Source organism: Daldinia vernicosa (genome assembly GCF_022497035.1).
Source record: "Daldinia vernicosa strain CBS 139.73 unplaced genomic scaffold F5Y00scaffold_7, whole genome shotgun sequence".
NCBI classification, from domain to species: domain Eukaryota; kingdom Fungi; phylum Ascomycota; class Sordariomycetes; order Xylariales; family Hypoxylaceae; genus Daldinia; species Daldinia vernicosa.
The window spans coordinates 318,807-334,022 of record NW_025953923.1 but is presented as its reverse complement, the minus strand read 5'-3'; the positions used below and the strand labels follow the sequence as shown (position 1 = coordinate 334,022).

Below are 15,216 nucleotides of genomic sequence, written 5' to 3'. Positions count from 1 at the left end.
GTTGCAGCGTGCCTGCCCTGTCTAGTCTAGGCACCTTAGTCACGGACCCAGCGCTAACGCGTTCTCGATTTTCGACACAACTTCAAAACTTCCTAAATTTTTTTTCATCTGATCCGATTCTTCTTCTCCCCCACAATCCCTTTGCCATATCCAACCCTCAACCACACGGCATAATCATATCCCTCCCCCCCTGAAAAAGCATTCTGTGTTTTTTTTTCTCTTCCGTTCAGGGCCTTTTTTTTACTCGAAAAGATCTGGTTTTACTTTCTTTTCTCAAGGGACCTCGGAAGGCATCTATTACTAGACTTTGGTGTGTGATCACTTACAGGTTCATACGTCGACTCCTGCATTTGAGTCTCTTAATAATATTGAGAGAGAAGGTGCATACCGTCGTGGTTTCCTCTTCTACCGACAATTAATACCATATTTGTTGGTTCCTTAGGACGACATCTGGTTTTAATTTTTTAAATCCGGCCGTACTATCTTACCTTGCCTCCTCCTTCTCTTCTTTTGAACTCGTTCGTTCTTTTGAGAGAGAATTAATCGGCTGGGTTCCGTACGAGAAAATTTTCTTCAACAAACACATACATCGACGTACAATTCATATCACATCTACCGTCTTGCGATTACTACGTCAGTATGGCTGATCAACTTAACATGGGTGGTTTGAGTCTGGGCGACCAGCAACAAGCTTCTCAACCTCGTTCTTACATCCCGCCTCACATGCGAGGCAAGGTCGGTGCCCCTGGTAACGGTCCTCCTCCCATGGGCGCTGGCGGTCCTCCACCTAACATGAACGGTCTCAACAGTAGCGCGTGGGCTGGGTAAGTAATTCGCTCTCCATTATTGTACTTGCACTTGATTACAACCCTGGTCAACATATCATTTCGTTGAAGTATTGAATGAAGAAGAATTGAGCGTTTGCTAATATTGCATCTATAGTAACAACAACTTCGATGCTCGACCCGCTCCTGGATGGGCAGCCGGTCCCGATTACCCGCCTCCTCAGCAACAGCAACAGCAACAGCCGCCGCCGCAGCAGCAGCAGCAGCAGCCGCGTCAAGGAGGCTGGAACAACCGACAGTTTGACCGTAATGCTTACGGCAACCCCTCTACCGGTGGAAACAGCGGTGGTGGTGGCGGCGGCTATGCTCGAGGATCCGGTGACGGACAGTGGCGCGACGGCAAGCATATTCCTGGTCCCCCCAACCCCCGTATGGAGCGTGAGCTATTCGGTACACCGGATGACCCTTCCAAGCAGCACACTGGTATCAACTTTGAGAAGTACGACGACATCCCTGTCGAGGCCTCCGGTCATGATACTCCCGAGCCCGTTCTTACTTTCAGCAATCCCCCGCTTGATGACCATCTGATTCGCAACATTGAGCTAGCCCACTACAAAGTTCCGACCCCCGTTCAGAAATACTCGATCCCCATTGTCATGGGTGGCCGAGATCTGATGGCTTGTGCCCAGACTGGTTCTGGAAAGACTGGTGGCTTCCTCTTCCCCATTCTCTCTCAGGCCTTCCTTACTGGCCCTTCTCCCGTGCCTGTCGGTGCCCCTGGTGGTGGCTACGGACGTCAGCGCAAGGCTTATCCCACATCTCTTATCCTTGCTCCAACTCGTGAACTGGTCTCTCAGATTTACGATGAGGCTCGCAAATTTGCCTATCGATCTTGGGTCCGACCCTGTGTGGTGTACGGCGGTGCTGACATCGGCTCTCAACTTCGTCAGATCGAGCGCGGCTGCGATCTCCTTGTTGCTACACCTGGTCGCCTGGTCGATCTCATAGAGCGAGGTCGCATCTCTCTCCAGAATATCAAGTATCTAGTTTTGGATGAGGCTGATCGTATGCTTGATATGGGTTTCGAGCCTCAGATCCGTCGCATTGTTGAAGGCGAAGATATGCCCGGCGTCCAAAACCGACAAACTCTCATGTTTTCGGCCACCTTCCCCCGGGATATTCAAATGCTTGCCCGCGATTTCCTTAAGGACTACGTCTTCCTTTCGGTCGGACGTGTGGGCTCAACCTCCGAGAACATCACTCAGAAGGTTGAGTATGTTGAGGATAGTGACAAGCGCTCTGTTCTTCTGGATATTCTACACACCCATGGTGCTGGTCTCACCCTTATCTTCGTCGAGACAAAGCGCATGGCGGATTCTCTATCCGATTTCTTGATCAACCAAAACTTCCCCGCCACGTCGATCCACGGTGATCGCACACAGCGCGAACGTGAACGTGCTCTGGAGATGTTCCGAAACGGACGTTGCCCTATCCTAGTTGCCACTGCCGTTGCCGCACGTGGTTTGGATATTCCTAACGTTACACACGTTGTCAACTACGATCTTCCTACCGACATTGACGACTATGTCCACCGAATTGGTCGTACTGGTCGTGCAGGCAACACGGGTCACTCCACAGCGTTCTTCAACCGAGGTAACCGCGGTGTTGTACGAGATCTTATCGAGCTGTTGAAGGAAGCTAACCAAGAGGTTCCGGCTTTCCTTGAGACTATTGCTCGAGAAAGCTCCTACGGCGGTAGTCGTGGCGGGCGGTCCGGTGGTGGCCGCGGCCGTGGCCAGGGTGCCAACCGCGATTTCCGAAAGTTTGGTGGCGGCGGCTTCAGTAGCGGCGGCGGCGGCGGCTTTGGTGGCCCTCAGCAGTCCAACGGCTTCGGTGGCGGCGGTGGTGGTTACAACGCTCCTCCTAGCCAGGGCTACGGTGGAGGTTACGGCGGAGGTGGCGCCGGCGGCGCCCCAGCCTATGGCGGTGGTAGCTATGGCAATCCTGGCGGAGCAGGCGGCCAGGCTTCCTGGTGGTAATTTTGATGATATCGTCACGCACGCCGATATATTCCCTCTATTCCGCAAACCGCATGCGGCGACGGAATTGGCACATTTGCAATGCGGTACATAGATTTCACGGACTCATATTCTGTTTTTTTCCAATCGAGTTACGCAAGGTCTTTTCTTTTTTTAGTTGGCATTTCGACACTTCCCTCAACATACTCCTTTCTACGGCATACCCAACTTCCAGCCTCCAATCTGGATCGGCAGATACGAGTTCTACGTGATAGGACTCTGGCGTACGATAGATGGCATCTGTCTTTATTTCGGCTGCTCTCCTCACAACTTGATACCCATAGAAGACTGCGAGGAGGTATATGCGAGCAGCTACGTGAGACGCTTGGAGGTCAAATCAGTATCTTGACCAAGCATCCTTCGGGGATATTCATCACTTAGAGTAGTGCCGTGCTACAGACGCGGCGACACCTTACGACGATGACGATCTTCCGTTTCGATGTACCCCGTATTTGCCTTTTGGAAGCCGGCCGAGATTATTTCTCGTTTTCCCATAGAATGGGGTAATGCGTTTTCGCATGGCCGTTGAATTGTGTTGATAGCATATTCATTCATAGACAAAAGTGGATTTCTCGGCTCTCTGGTTGGTAGGGCTCTTACTCAAGAAGGCTCGCCATAGCGAGGGAACCAAATAGAGGGCAATGAACATAGAATGGTAATCTTCGGTGGATCGAGCAACAAAAAACGGCGTCTCGGTGAGCAGGCATAGGCTCCAGATCTCTCCAAAGTTAGGAGAGTAAGTAGTAGTTCTGGAATCTGCTCTGACGATAAGGGCATAGGGAATTATTTTAGATTCCATCTGCCACCAATGGTAGTGCTGTCGCAGACATTGGCTGAGACGCTTTCAGGCCCTTTGAGGTTCTTCGCGCTGTGGTGGTCCCGTTAGAGGATCCATCTACGACGGACTGAGAACTTCCAAATAAAAAAAAGTTCTTCTTTACTGCGATTATCAATGCATCGTGAAATTGTTCAATTTGTTCCCAGTGATATAGAATATGTACCTGTCCAGTAGTTTTCCGCCGTAGATAGTGAGGGGTAAGTAACAGGATTAATGCACCTAAACGAGCTGCGCTGAATTAAGTACAATACTTAGGCAACGTTCGATATTTTATACAGTGTAGACTATGTTACTTTACCGACCGCTATAATCCTTTCCTTTTTCTCCCTCTTTTTTTCTTCCCTATCCAAGTTCTCCTTCAATCATTAATTATTACTATCCAAGTTAATATACCTACGCCAACTATCTTGGGTGAGAAAGAAATTAAGTTAGTCAATTGGAACCTGGTGAATTATGGTACGTTACCTAAGGTCCCTTACGTAACCGTTGTTGAGCTAACTTTATGTGGCGCGGTGCTGTGGCTGTAGCCCATTAACAAGGTTCCTGGTGAGACGCTCCACTGCAACCTCGAATGCATTTACATACTAGCCTACGTACTACCTACCAAACTGCTAGAGCAACCGGCGCCCAGTAACTTTCAGGTATGCAAAGTACCTACATACCTCTCTGAATAAGGTGACGCGACGTGAGCAGGTACGGCGTGAGCACTTTGATTCCAACACAGTTTTTTTTTTCTTTCGTTTTCTTTTCTCAATTTCAACCCATCGACCTTCGCATCCTCTATCCTGCAAGGCTTTGTCATTTCATCTTAAACTTCCAATTCAATGATGCCTTAACGATAGTCTGGCAACCGTTGCCTTAATTAAAGGCACTTCTTCTTTCTTTACGTTCCTTAGACCTTTACCATAAAACGTATCGCCGACTATTGTCCTACAAGATCAACCTACACTACTCTCTCATTTACCCACCAACCTAAAACCCTACATCGTTTTCAATCACCGTCCGAATTCGCGATGGCTTCAAGAGACGGAACACCAGAGGCAAGCCGCTGGTCGCGCGCATCCAGTGCGGGCCCGAGAGATAGCACACCCGGCGACAACCTCGAGGCTAGCATCATTAGGTCTGAATCCGGACACAGCAGCAAGCGACCCAAAAATAAGTCCACCGGTGGCGCAGGAGCATCATCATCATTCCCTACAGTAGGAAAAATCAGACACCTAAAAAAGGATGATGGAGAGCCGTTGTGGAGAAGAGATATTCAGTACGACTTTCTCAAGGCTGTTTTCGATGATGACAGGAAGGTCTTCACCAACAGCTACGAACCCGTAGGAGATGGCAAGGAGAAGCAGAGCTTTGCCGATCTATATATTGACACGATGGCTAGAAGCAGCAAGACGAGTAAGGTTCTTAGGGATAAACTACTTAGTGACAGGGAGGCCGCAAAGAGCATGGCTATGGTGTGCTTGCTTGTCAACGTGGGTCGCATGAATACGACGCTTAACTGTAATGACGTCCCTACCGCTCACTTCTAACTTGTATCACTATCGCTAACGATACTTCCTTAGTTTTCCCCGAGATGCGAGCTCAACTGCGAACATATCATGCCATCCCGTCCCTGCAGGCTCATCAAGATGCATCTGCCTACAAACAGCTCCAAGATGCGCCAAGATTGAAGTCTATCTTGAAAGGTGCCGCTGAGGATCGACCTGAACCACATGAGCTCGGAGAATTCAAAGGGAAGGACCCGCCTCGATCGAACCCAGTAAACCTCATCTTCCTCATATGTCAGCAAGCATCCTATATCGCAGAATTACATTTCCCTCCTGGTGGTGAATTCCACGACTTGATTATGAAGACAAATTACACGAGCAAGTCCCGTGCAAGAGCATTTTTATGGCTAATGTGGTTCTATCTCGAGTCGGACTTTACTGAGGAAGGGTGTGAAGAGAATCCATTCGGCCCCGGTGTAGACTATGGCACTGAAGTGGCGAATCAAGGTGTCCCACGGATGGAAGAAATGACTGCAGAAGACGAGGATCGTGAGAATATTGACCCTCGCGAAGAGATTGACTTCGGTCGTGAGAAGCAAAATCACAGGGCCAGAATAATAGCAGCCGACCAAGCCTACTTGGCAGACCATCAGAATAAGCGTGGCTCTAGAGGACGAGTCTTGGCCGATGAAGGACCAACGGCCGCTATCCTCCCTCGAATACGCCCATCGAAACACGAGTCGGATATGGATAGCACACGATCCACTCCTCCACCAAGAGCCTTGTCCCGACTTGGTGCTAGCAGTACCGGACGACGAGGCGGGGCACCCCTAAAGAACTTGATATTCGACGGTTCGTCACCTGCAGGGCCAGGATCCCACGTTATCGAGGGAATCGTTCCTCGAAAGCCGCGTCCTCCCACGGCGCATCAACTAGCAGTAGAGCGAAACCGAAACCAGCGAGTTGAGCATATCCTCGGTCGCGGGCTACGCAAGCAGCATCATCGTGCTCGAAAGGCGCGTCGACAGGAAGGCGCCATCATACGTGCCAAGCATCGTCTAGCTGCCATGAAGGATGCTCTTGTAGACAGCGATGAAGAGGAATATATGGTATCGCATAGGGAACACAAGCACCTCTTCATAGACCGAGGTTTTGGTGGTCTTTGTCAACTTCATCAAGAAGACGACGACTTCGGCGAAGAGTTCGCATCGTACTCAGCGGCACTGAGAAGAACGGATCGGCGGCTTCGGCGCTGGGATGGTCGACCCGAATTGGGTGTCGTACTAGCCTCTAAAAAGCGTACTGCAGGCCCACCCTCTGATTACGCCTCGCCTGACCCGCATGGCGAACGTGGTAGGAACGGCAGCCCAGAGAAGGCAAATACAATCAAGCTCAAGCAAAACGGCAACACCAATGGTGATGTCACAATGGAAGACGCAGACGACCTAGATCCTATGGAGAAGGAACTTTTAGGTATTGGCAGCGGCGGCGAGGAAGGTGAAGGCGAAGGAGAGGGCGACGGAGAAGGCGATGGCGAGGGCGATGGTGACGGTGAAGGAGAGGGTAAGGACGATTCCGAGGATATCGACATCATTGGTAAGGCGTTACTTGGACTCGATGGTTCGGACGGCACGGACAGTTCGTAATGCTTTTGCGGGAGGCGAACGTTCGATTTCGGCATGAATTGACCGTTATCATTCATAGTTGATGATGCGTTGCTGCCGTTTATTCTACGTCTTCGGCGAGCTTGGTAAAGCTTCGCAAGACGCTTGTATACCTAGGTGATTACGGAAAAGGATGGCTATCAGGGGTGGCTTAGGCGAAAGAGCTGAACAGTGAACTTTAAGCTAAATGATAATACGTTACTACAAAAAAAGGAAGAAGAAAAAGCATATGCCCTATTGGCTCCTTTGCCTTGGGTTTTTGATGAGTGATAGGGCGCAGTTCCCAGGTGTATGATAATGTGTTCCCTCGACTAGCAGTCTACTAATTCCCCGTTGCAACTTAGCATGATACATAGTTTTTACTGGAGACAAGAGGACAGCCTCTGTAATACCAAAATCGACTATTTATGATTTTAAAGACTTGCTCCGAAATCCTTTACTATTGTGCTAATAAATAGTAGTGAAGTTAATGTGCATCTTAATACGATTAAAGAAGCAGGAATACCAATTGGTGCAGGTCCCTTTATTCTCACTTAGCAAACCATCGTTTTGGGGGGCTGTAATCTATAGCCGGGTAAAGGGCTATTTGTACATATATACATACGTATTTACATCGGTCGCGTTTTCCGTTGAAATATACAGTCATATCTTTCATTTGGGAAATATCCGTTGGGTTTAACGACGGGGTCGTGTAGCGTTACGGCTTTCGCCTCGTACATACAAATCCTCCCGTAGTTGAACAAGATTCTGGGTAACAAATGATACATATCTACATAGGATCAACTTACTTAATCAGAGTCTAGCAGAGAGAATGTTGTCATTTGTAATCTTTCTCGCAACATGGGTATACGACGCAGAAATTACGCCGGTTAGGCAGATCAAAGCCGCGTGTGTATGTACATAGTCAGTTAAAGACGTTGAGTTGGTTAGTTTAGTTAGTTGTATTATAAATCAGCAATTCTTATTGCAAGTCTAGTATGCAAGAGCTAGTCCTAACTCTGCAGTAGTGCGAGCCTGGAACCTCTCGGGATGGAACTTGTTGGCTCGGGACCGCTTACGGATACGGCGTTATTAGAGGCGTCCGAAGCGGGCGGGTCCTAGAAAGCTTAACTCTTCCCCAGATGGGACGACTGGGCATACATGATAACGTAAGTTAATAGGGGAGAGGCGTTTTAAAAATGTATAGGTATTGCCGGAGACTTTTAAACGAGACGACCGACTAGGTGAGGAATGTCTCCGTCTAGTGTACATACCCACCGACTGCTAATAAATTTTCTGATGCAACAACTGTTATTGGACGTTTCTAAAGTCGAACCCGGGATTCGGATTAGTACGGCACGGGTTTGAAGACTGGATAAGGTTAATAATTTATATTAGCCAGGAACGTACGGAAATTATGAATTTCGCCGGGCCGACAACTGATTCTCGTCAAAGTATGTAGTTAGAACGGGAACGGCGTAATGAATGGGATTTTTTTCTTCTATCTTGACCGACATTATGACTGCATTTCTCCAGGTAATGTGCCAGTCGCAAAGTCCTCCTATTCGTGGTGTCAGATAGGTATGCAGTATCTCTGAACACTAGATTCGTATAGGGGTAGATATGGTTGGTTAACAACTGCCGGGGTTGGCTCAACTAGGTAGCGAACTCGTACTTAATTCCGAGGGACCGGGTATCGAGTTGACTTGCGTACATAGTCGTATTCCTCGTGGCAACCTCGAATCGGTGTATTACCTACCTAATCCTTTTTTTTTTTTTTTTTTTTTGGAGCTACATAGTTAAGCTAGTAAACTAATGAGGTACCTAAGGTATTATTATACATATGTGACCTGGTTAGGTAGTTCTTTCCAGGTGGAGTAATATGCCGGGTAGTATATATGCAGGTATGTAAGTGCGGCTAGCGGGGCCGATGAATCAATGCATCATATTAAGGTAAAAAGGGTCCTGGGAGGTCCTTCCCAACCTTGCCTGGTCTGATAAAACTATCGGAAATCCCATCTGACCGTTTATTGTACATACATAATAGCAGTAATTGTTCTAATTCATTCTACTCCCGCTTACATACCTCGTATGTAGCTCTTAGTTCCTCTAGTCTAGACTGGGTAAACAGTCGTGTAAGTGTGTAACGGAGAAGTGGCCGGAGTTTACTCTCATGTGTTGGTAATAGACTGACTATTACTACAAGACATCCTCCATTTTCACTTGCCGCTTCTATTGCTTTTATTATTATTATTATTATTATTTCTATTACTACCACGTTGCTACTCTATTCTCCCAAAACCACCCGCAATCGCCACTTTTTGCTTCATACTCAATAGACAACCCAATCTATTAAAATCTATAGCCAAGACCTTATCCAAGCTATAGGATAATTGTGTAACAGCTCACTTATACTTGCTATACCTACATCACTCTCGCATTGCCTTTGCGAGTAAGTGCTTGGCCGCTTTTTTTTGGCTATACTATGGCAAATGAGGCTGAGGATAAAGAGACAAAACCCGCCGATCCACTTACAGATGTCAATAACACCGCCAACTCCGAGCCGGTCTTAGTCTATGAGGATCCTGACGAGGAGATCCGTAAAGAAGAGGAGTCCGATGAGAAAAGGGCCGGCCGCGAGGAATTAAAACACACTCAGAGCTATGCCACCGATACAAGCGCGATCACTCGCACCACCTCGAGAGCTTCCGTGCCAATAACTAAGAAGCCATGGTATAAAACACCAAATCCGCTACGATGGGGTTCAATACCCCCTGTTCCCAAGGAGCGCCAAGTCTCGAGGGAGTACAAAGCTGGCTTCTGGAGTAGACTGACATTTCAATGGATGGCTCCTCTGATGGATGTAAGAACTCGTACTAAAATGTCCGTTTAGTCTCTCTTATATTAATAGAATTATTTAGGTCGGATACAAACGGCCCCTAGAGCAAGATGATCTCTGGCTGGTGAATCCCAATCGGAAAGCCGATAAGATGACGGGTAAGGCGAGAGAATCGTTCGAAAGGCGGAAAAAGAATGGTGATAAGTACCCCCTACTCTGGGCGCTCCACGAGACTTTCTTCTGGGAGTTCTGGATCGGTGGTTTCTGTCAACTTTGCTCGTCTATTTTTCAAGTCATGTCTCCTTTCACTTTGCGTTACCTTATTGAGTTTGCCCAGGAGGCCTGGGACGCATCTCAGACCGGCTCACCACCACCACAAATTGGCGCAGGAATAGGCTTGGTTATTGGTGTAACTGCTATGCAGGTCCTACAGAGCTTAGGAGTCAACCACTTCATATATCGCGGTATGATGATCGGAGGACAGACGCGTGCCGTCCTGATCAGTCTCATCTTCGAGAAGGCCATGGTGCTTTCTGGCCGGGCAAGGGCTGGAGGTAAGGAGGGTGCCGATAACTCAACAGGTAACGACCAGGGGGAGAAAGGAAAAGAAACCCCAACCAACAAGACAGAAAAATCAGGAAAGGACATAAAAGGAGATAAGGCAGGAATTTCTGGTGACGGCACTGGCTGGAGCAATGGAAAGATCGTGAACTTGATGAGCGTTGACACCTACCGTGTGGATCAGGCCAGCGCCATGTTCCATCTGATCTGGACAGCGCCTATTTCTTGCATTATAACTCTTATTGTCCTCCTGATCAATCTAACGTACAGCGCTCTAGCCGGCTTTGCCCTCCTCGTGATCGGTGTTCCGGCGTTGACTAGAGCAATCCGCTTGCTGTTCCGGCGCCGTGCTGCTATCAACAAGATAACGGATCAACGAGTTAGCTTAACCCAGGAGATTCTTCAGTCAGTCCGGTTTGTCAAATATTTCGGGTGGGAAGGGGCTTTTCTCGAACGCCTCAAGGATATTCGGACTCGAGAGATCCATGCTATTCAGGTCCTCCTTGCTATTCGAAATGCCATCAATGCCGTCAGCATGTCGCTTCCTATATACGCTTCTATGCTTTCGTTTATTACCTACTCGCTCACCGATCATGGTCTCCCGGCTGCACAAGTCTTCTCATCACTCGCGCTCTTCAACGGCTTACGTATGCCCCTGAACTTGCTCCCCTTAGTCATTGGTCAGACGGTCGATGCTTGGTCGTCCCTCAAGCGTATCCAGGACTTCATGTTGTCTGAGGAGCAGGAGGAGGATGTCATCTTGGAGCCCGAGGGAAAGAATGCTGTTGAGATGCACAACGCTAGCTTTACCTGGGAGAGGACGCCGAGCCAAGATTCTGAGAAGTCAGTAGTTGCTGGTGGGGACAAGAAAGGCAAGAATGGACCTCATCGAAAGGGCGCGAAGCAAAACCAGAAGCCAGGCAACAGTAATGGGACATCGGAAGAGAGCGAGGATACAGCAAGCACGCTTGTGGAGGAACGTGAGCCGTTCAAGCTTCAGGAGTTGAATGTTGAGATCGGCCGAAACGAGTTGATTGCTGTTATCGGTACTGTCGGAAGCGGGAAGAGTTCCTTGCTTGCTGCGCTTGCTGGTGATATGCGGAAGACGTCAGGCGAGGTGGTGCTGGGAGCGTCTCGAGCTTTCTGTCCGCAGTATGCCTGGATTCAGAACACGAGTGTCCGGAATAACATTCTCTTCGGGAAAGAGATGGATCGTGATTGGTACAAAGAGGTCATTAGAGCGTAAGTCATATTATATTGAACAATGTTGAGGGAAGGGAGATACTAATTTGTCATTAGCTGTGCTCTACAACAAGATTTAGACATGCTTCCCAACGGAGATGCTACCGAAATCGGTGAAAGGGGAATCACTATCTCAGGTGGACAAAAGCAGCGACTCAACATTGCTCGGGCCATCTACTTCGACGCTGATATTGTACTTATGGACGATCCCCTCAGTGCCGTCGATGCCCACGTTGGTCGACATATTATGGACAACGCTATCCTAGGTCTCCTCAAAGACAAATGCCGTATCCTTGCCACGCATCAACTATGGGTTCTTAACCGCTGCGATAGAATCATCTGGATGGATGGCGGCAAGATGCAAGCGATCGACACGTTTGACAACCTAATGGCGAACCACTCGGGTTTCAGGCAGCTAATGGAGACAACGGCTTTGGAACAAACGAATGAGGAAACGCCGGCTACCGTCGAAGAGAAGACGGGTGACGAAAAGGACAAGAAGAAAAAGAAGCGTGGTCAGGGCTTGATGCAAGCGGAGGAGCGAGCAGTGGCAAGCGTCCCATGGTCTGTTTATACTAGCTATATTCGAGCTTCGGGAAGTATTCTCAATGCTCCGCTCACCTTGTCCGTACTCCTACTCTCCCAGGGCGCCAATATCATGACAAGTTTATGGCTTTCCTACTGGACATCAGACCACTTCGGCCTGACGACGGGGGTATATATCGGTGTTTACGCCGGCTTAGGCACGCTACAAGCTATGCTGATGTTCCTCTTTTCCATTCTACTGACCATATACGGTACGAGAGCTAGCAAAACTCTTCTCAGACAGGCCGTGTCGAGAACTCTCAGAGCGCCAATGTCGTTCTTCGACACGACGCCGCTGGGTCGTATAACGAATCGGTTCTCCAGGGATGTCGATGTTATGGATAATAACTTGGCTGATGCGATGAGGATGTATTTCCTCACATTGGCCATGATAATAACTGTGTTCGCGCTGATCATTGCTTTTTTCCACTACTTTGCTATCGCATTAGTCCCGCTCGCTATTCTCTTCGTGCTTGCGGCATCGTACTACCGAGCCTCGGCGAGAGAAGTAAAGCGCTTCGAATCAGTGCTTCGATCTATCGTGTTTGCTAAATTCGGCGAGGGTCTTAGCGGTGTGGCATCTATCCGCGCATACGGATTAAAGGATCGTTTTATCAGCGACCTTCGTAACGCCATCGACGAGATGAATTCGGCATATTACCTAACATTCTCAAACCAGCGGTGGTTATCCGTGCGCCTGGACGCCATCGGGAACGCGCTCGTGTTTACCACGGGTATCCTCGTGGTCACGTCCCGATTCGACGTTTCACCATCGATCGGCGGACTCGTGCTCTCGTATATCCTATCGATCGTGCAGATGCTGCAGTTCACGGTTAGGCAGCTAGCCGAGGTGGAAAACGGCATGAATGCCGTGGAACGCCTCCAGTACTACGCCACACAACTCGAGGAGGAGGCACCGGAGCACACGATCGACGTCCGTCCCACGTGGCCTGAAAAAGGCGAGATTATCTTCGATGATGTCGAGATGCGGTATCGTGCCAATCTGCCCTTAGTTCTTAAGGGTCTAAGTATGCACGTTCGCGGTGGCGAGCGTATAGGTATCGTGGGACGTACCGGAGCCGGTAAGAGTTCTATCATGTCGACTCTATTCCGCCTAGTCGAAATTTCGGGGGGCCACATCTATATCGACGGTCTAGACATCTCCACAGTCGGCCTGCATGACCTGCGCTCCCGCTTAGCCATCATCCCGCAAGACCCAACGCTCTTCCGCGGGACAGTACGCAGTAACCTAGACCCCTTTAACGAGCACACGGACCTAGACCTCTGGTCCGCGCTCCGCAAAGCTGATTTAGTCCCCGCCGACGCAAACATCGACGACAAGGACCCTTCACGCATCCACCTAGACAGCATAGTCGAAGAAGACGGCCTGAACTTCTCGCTAGGGCAACGACAACTAATGGCGCTAGCACGTGCCCTAGTCCGCGGGTCCCAGATCATCGTGTGCGACGAGGCGACGTCGTCGGTGGACATGGAGACGGACGACAAGATCCAGAAGACGATGGCGGTCGGGTTCCGCGGCAAGACGCTATTGTGCATTGCGCACCGGCTGCGCACTATTGTTGGATACGATAGGATATGTGTTATGGACGCGGGACGGATCGCGGAGCTGGATTCGCCGATCGAGCTCTGGAGACGCGGGGGTATATTTAGAAGTATGTGTGATAGAAGTGGTATTCGGGAGGAAGATATTTTGGTTGCTACGAGGGGGCTTAGCGGCGAGGGGGAGGGTTATATAGAAGATGGAGAAAAGGGGGAGGGTTCGGGAGGGAAGAGCGAGAAGGATGATGAGGTTTAGATGGATATAGAAGGCTGGACGAAGGGAAAGATGAAGATGATGTGTGGTGATATGATATGATACAGGCTGGATATGATAGGACGGGGCTTGGATAAAATTAATATTGGGTAGAGGTGGTATATACCTAGGTAGCGATACGCGGATATATATGAGGCTTGGATGTTAATGGCATGTTAATATCATGCCTAGTTTTGCGGTATTGGATGTTTGAAATGGGCGAGGTTGATGTTCTTGTTGTTGTCGTTGAAGTGATGCCTATGTCTTATATAAGTATAAGTCTGATGATGGGAACAGTTGGAGTGATAGATAAGTACCTATATCACTAAGTGCCTAGAGGCAAATAGGTGAAGAAACGATTTATTTTTTTATATAAAGGCAACGTGTAGATAGGTAGGTAGATACATAGACGTTCCCAATTCATTGTTGTTCTTCTTCTTTTAGTACAGATGGAAGAGCTAGATGAGTGAAGAAAAAAAAAGGCTATGGTGGAATATATTCGTACGCACAGAATTATAGATAAATAAATAAATACGCACGAAAGAAACAAACAAAAGGGCTAGATAGGCTATAAACTTAGGTACCATTTATAACCACCACGTGCAAGAGCCTTAAGACGTAAGGGATAATAGTGCTCGGCTTGCTTGCTTGTTTATATTTGCTCCAAGCGTTCTCGCCTCGACCCGTTCGCAACGCAGGGAATTTCCTAGTATTGCGTTTAACAGGTTATTTTAACTACTTAACTTAATGTATATATTGTTTTATTGTTACTGAAGACTTCAGTTTGCATATTATTAGACTGGGTGGTTTTAGGTAGTTGAACTGTACGGAAGATATAAGTCAAGTAACTATGTAGGTTATTTACGTGTAACCTGGAAGTATTAAGATGTATTAGTTAGCTGTTATACGAAGCCAAGTAATGAACTTCTAAAAACCACCCAACTACTAACTATTATTAAAGCCAAGGTTAGTTATTTTGATGCTTGAATTCTCAAGCTATGTTTATATCTAAGAGGTTGTTAGTTAGTTACCTAAGCAAGGAGTTAAATGCAAAATCAATATTAAAACATACCTACGTAAATGTATAACCTAGAGTTATCAAGTTAAAGCTACCTACCTATTCTTACCTGCACTTATACATCTACACACCCACTTCCAACACCACGACTTACACAACAACTATTTCAAGTAGCAACTACACCGACTGTATCAAAATATACCTACCCACTAGACCTTACATAGCCCAAGCCATCCCGCATATAACACTTGCTTTTCCACACCCACCTACCTACCTACCTAACCCGGGTACATACATACATGGCTACCTCAGATCCGATAGCCC

At 48.3% G+C, this 15,216-nt stretch overlaps 3 protein-coding genes across 3 annotated transcripts; all 3 read left to right on the top strand.

Moving 5' to 3' along the window:
* Positions 1–30: 30 nt before the first annotated feature.
* On the top strand, positions 31–3,196 carry F5Y00DRAFT_192112 (DEAD-domain-containing protein). Its single transcript, XM_048005186.1, has 2 exons — positions 31–824; positions 943–3,196. Exons 1-2 carry the CDS (start codon positions 640–642, stop codon positions 2,822–2,824), a joined length of 2,067 nt encoding a protein of 688 aa, XP_047868188.1. The 5' UTR covers positions 31–639; the 3' UTR covers positions 2,825–3,196.
* Positions 3,197–3,988: 792 nt separating this feature from the next.
* Positions 3,989–7,558, top strand: F5Y00DRAFT_227695 (uncharacterized protein). The gene is made up of 3 exons (XM_048006520.1): positions 3,989–4,156; positions 4,209–5,204; positions 5,267–7,558. The coding sequence occupies exons 2-3, from the start codon at positions 4,715–4,717 to the stop codon at positions 6,835–6,837; spliced, it is 2,061 nt and encodes a 686-aa protein (XP_047868187.1). The 5' UTR covers positions 3,989–4,156; positions 4,209–4,714; the 3' UTR covers positions 6,838–7,558.
* A 1,761-nt stretch (positions 7,559–9,319) lies between these two features.
* F5Y00DRAFT_273711 (ATP-binding cassette transporter protein YOR1-like protein) lies at positions 9,320–14,311 on the top strand (the record flags this gene model as incomplete). The annotated part of the gene is made up of 3 exons (XM_048013223.1): positions 9,320–9,697; positions 9,756–11,476; positions 11,534–14,311. The coding sequence occupies 3 exons, from the start codon at positions 9,320–9,322 to the stop codon at positions 13,875–13,877; spliced, it is 4,443 nt and encodes a 1,480-aa protein (XP_047868186.1). The 3' UTR covers positions 13,878–14,311.
* Between the last annotated feature and the right edge of the window lie 905 nt (positions 14,312–15,216).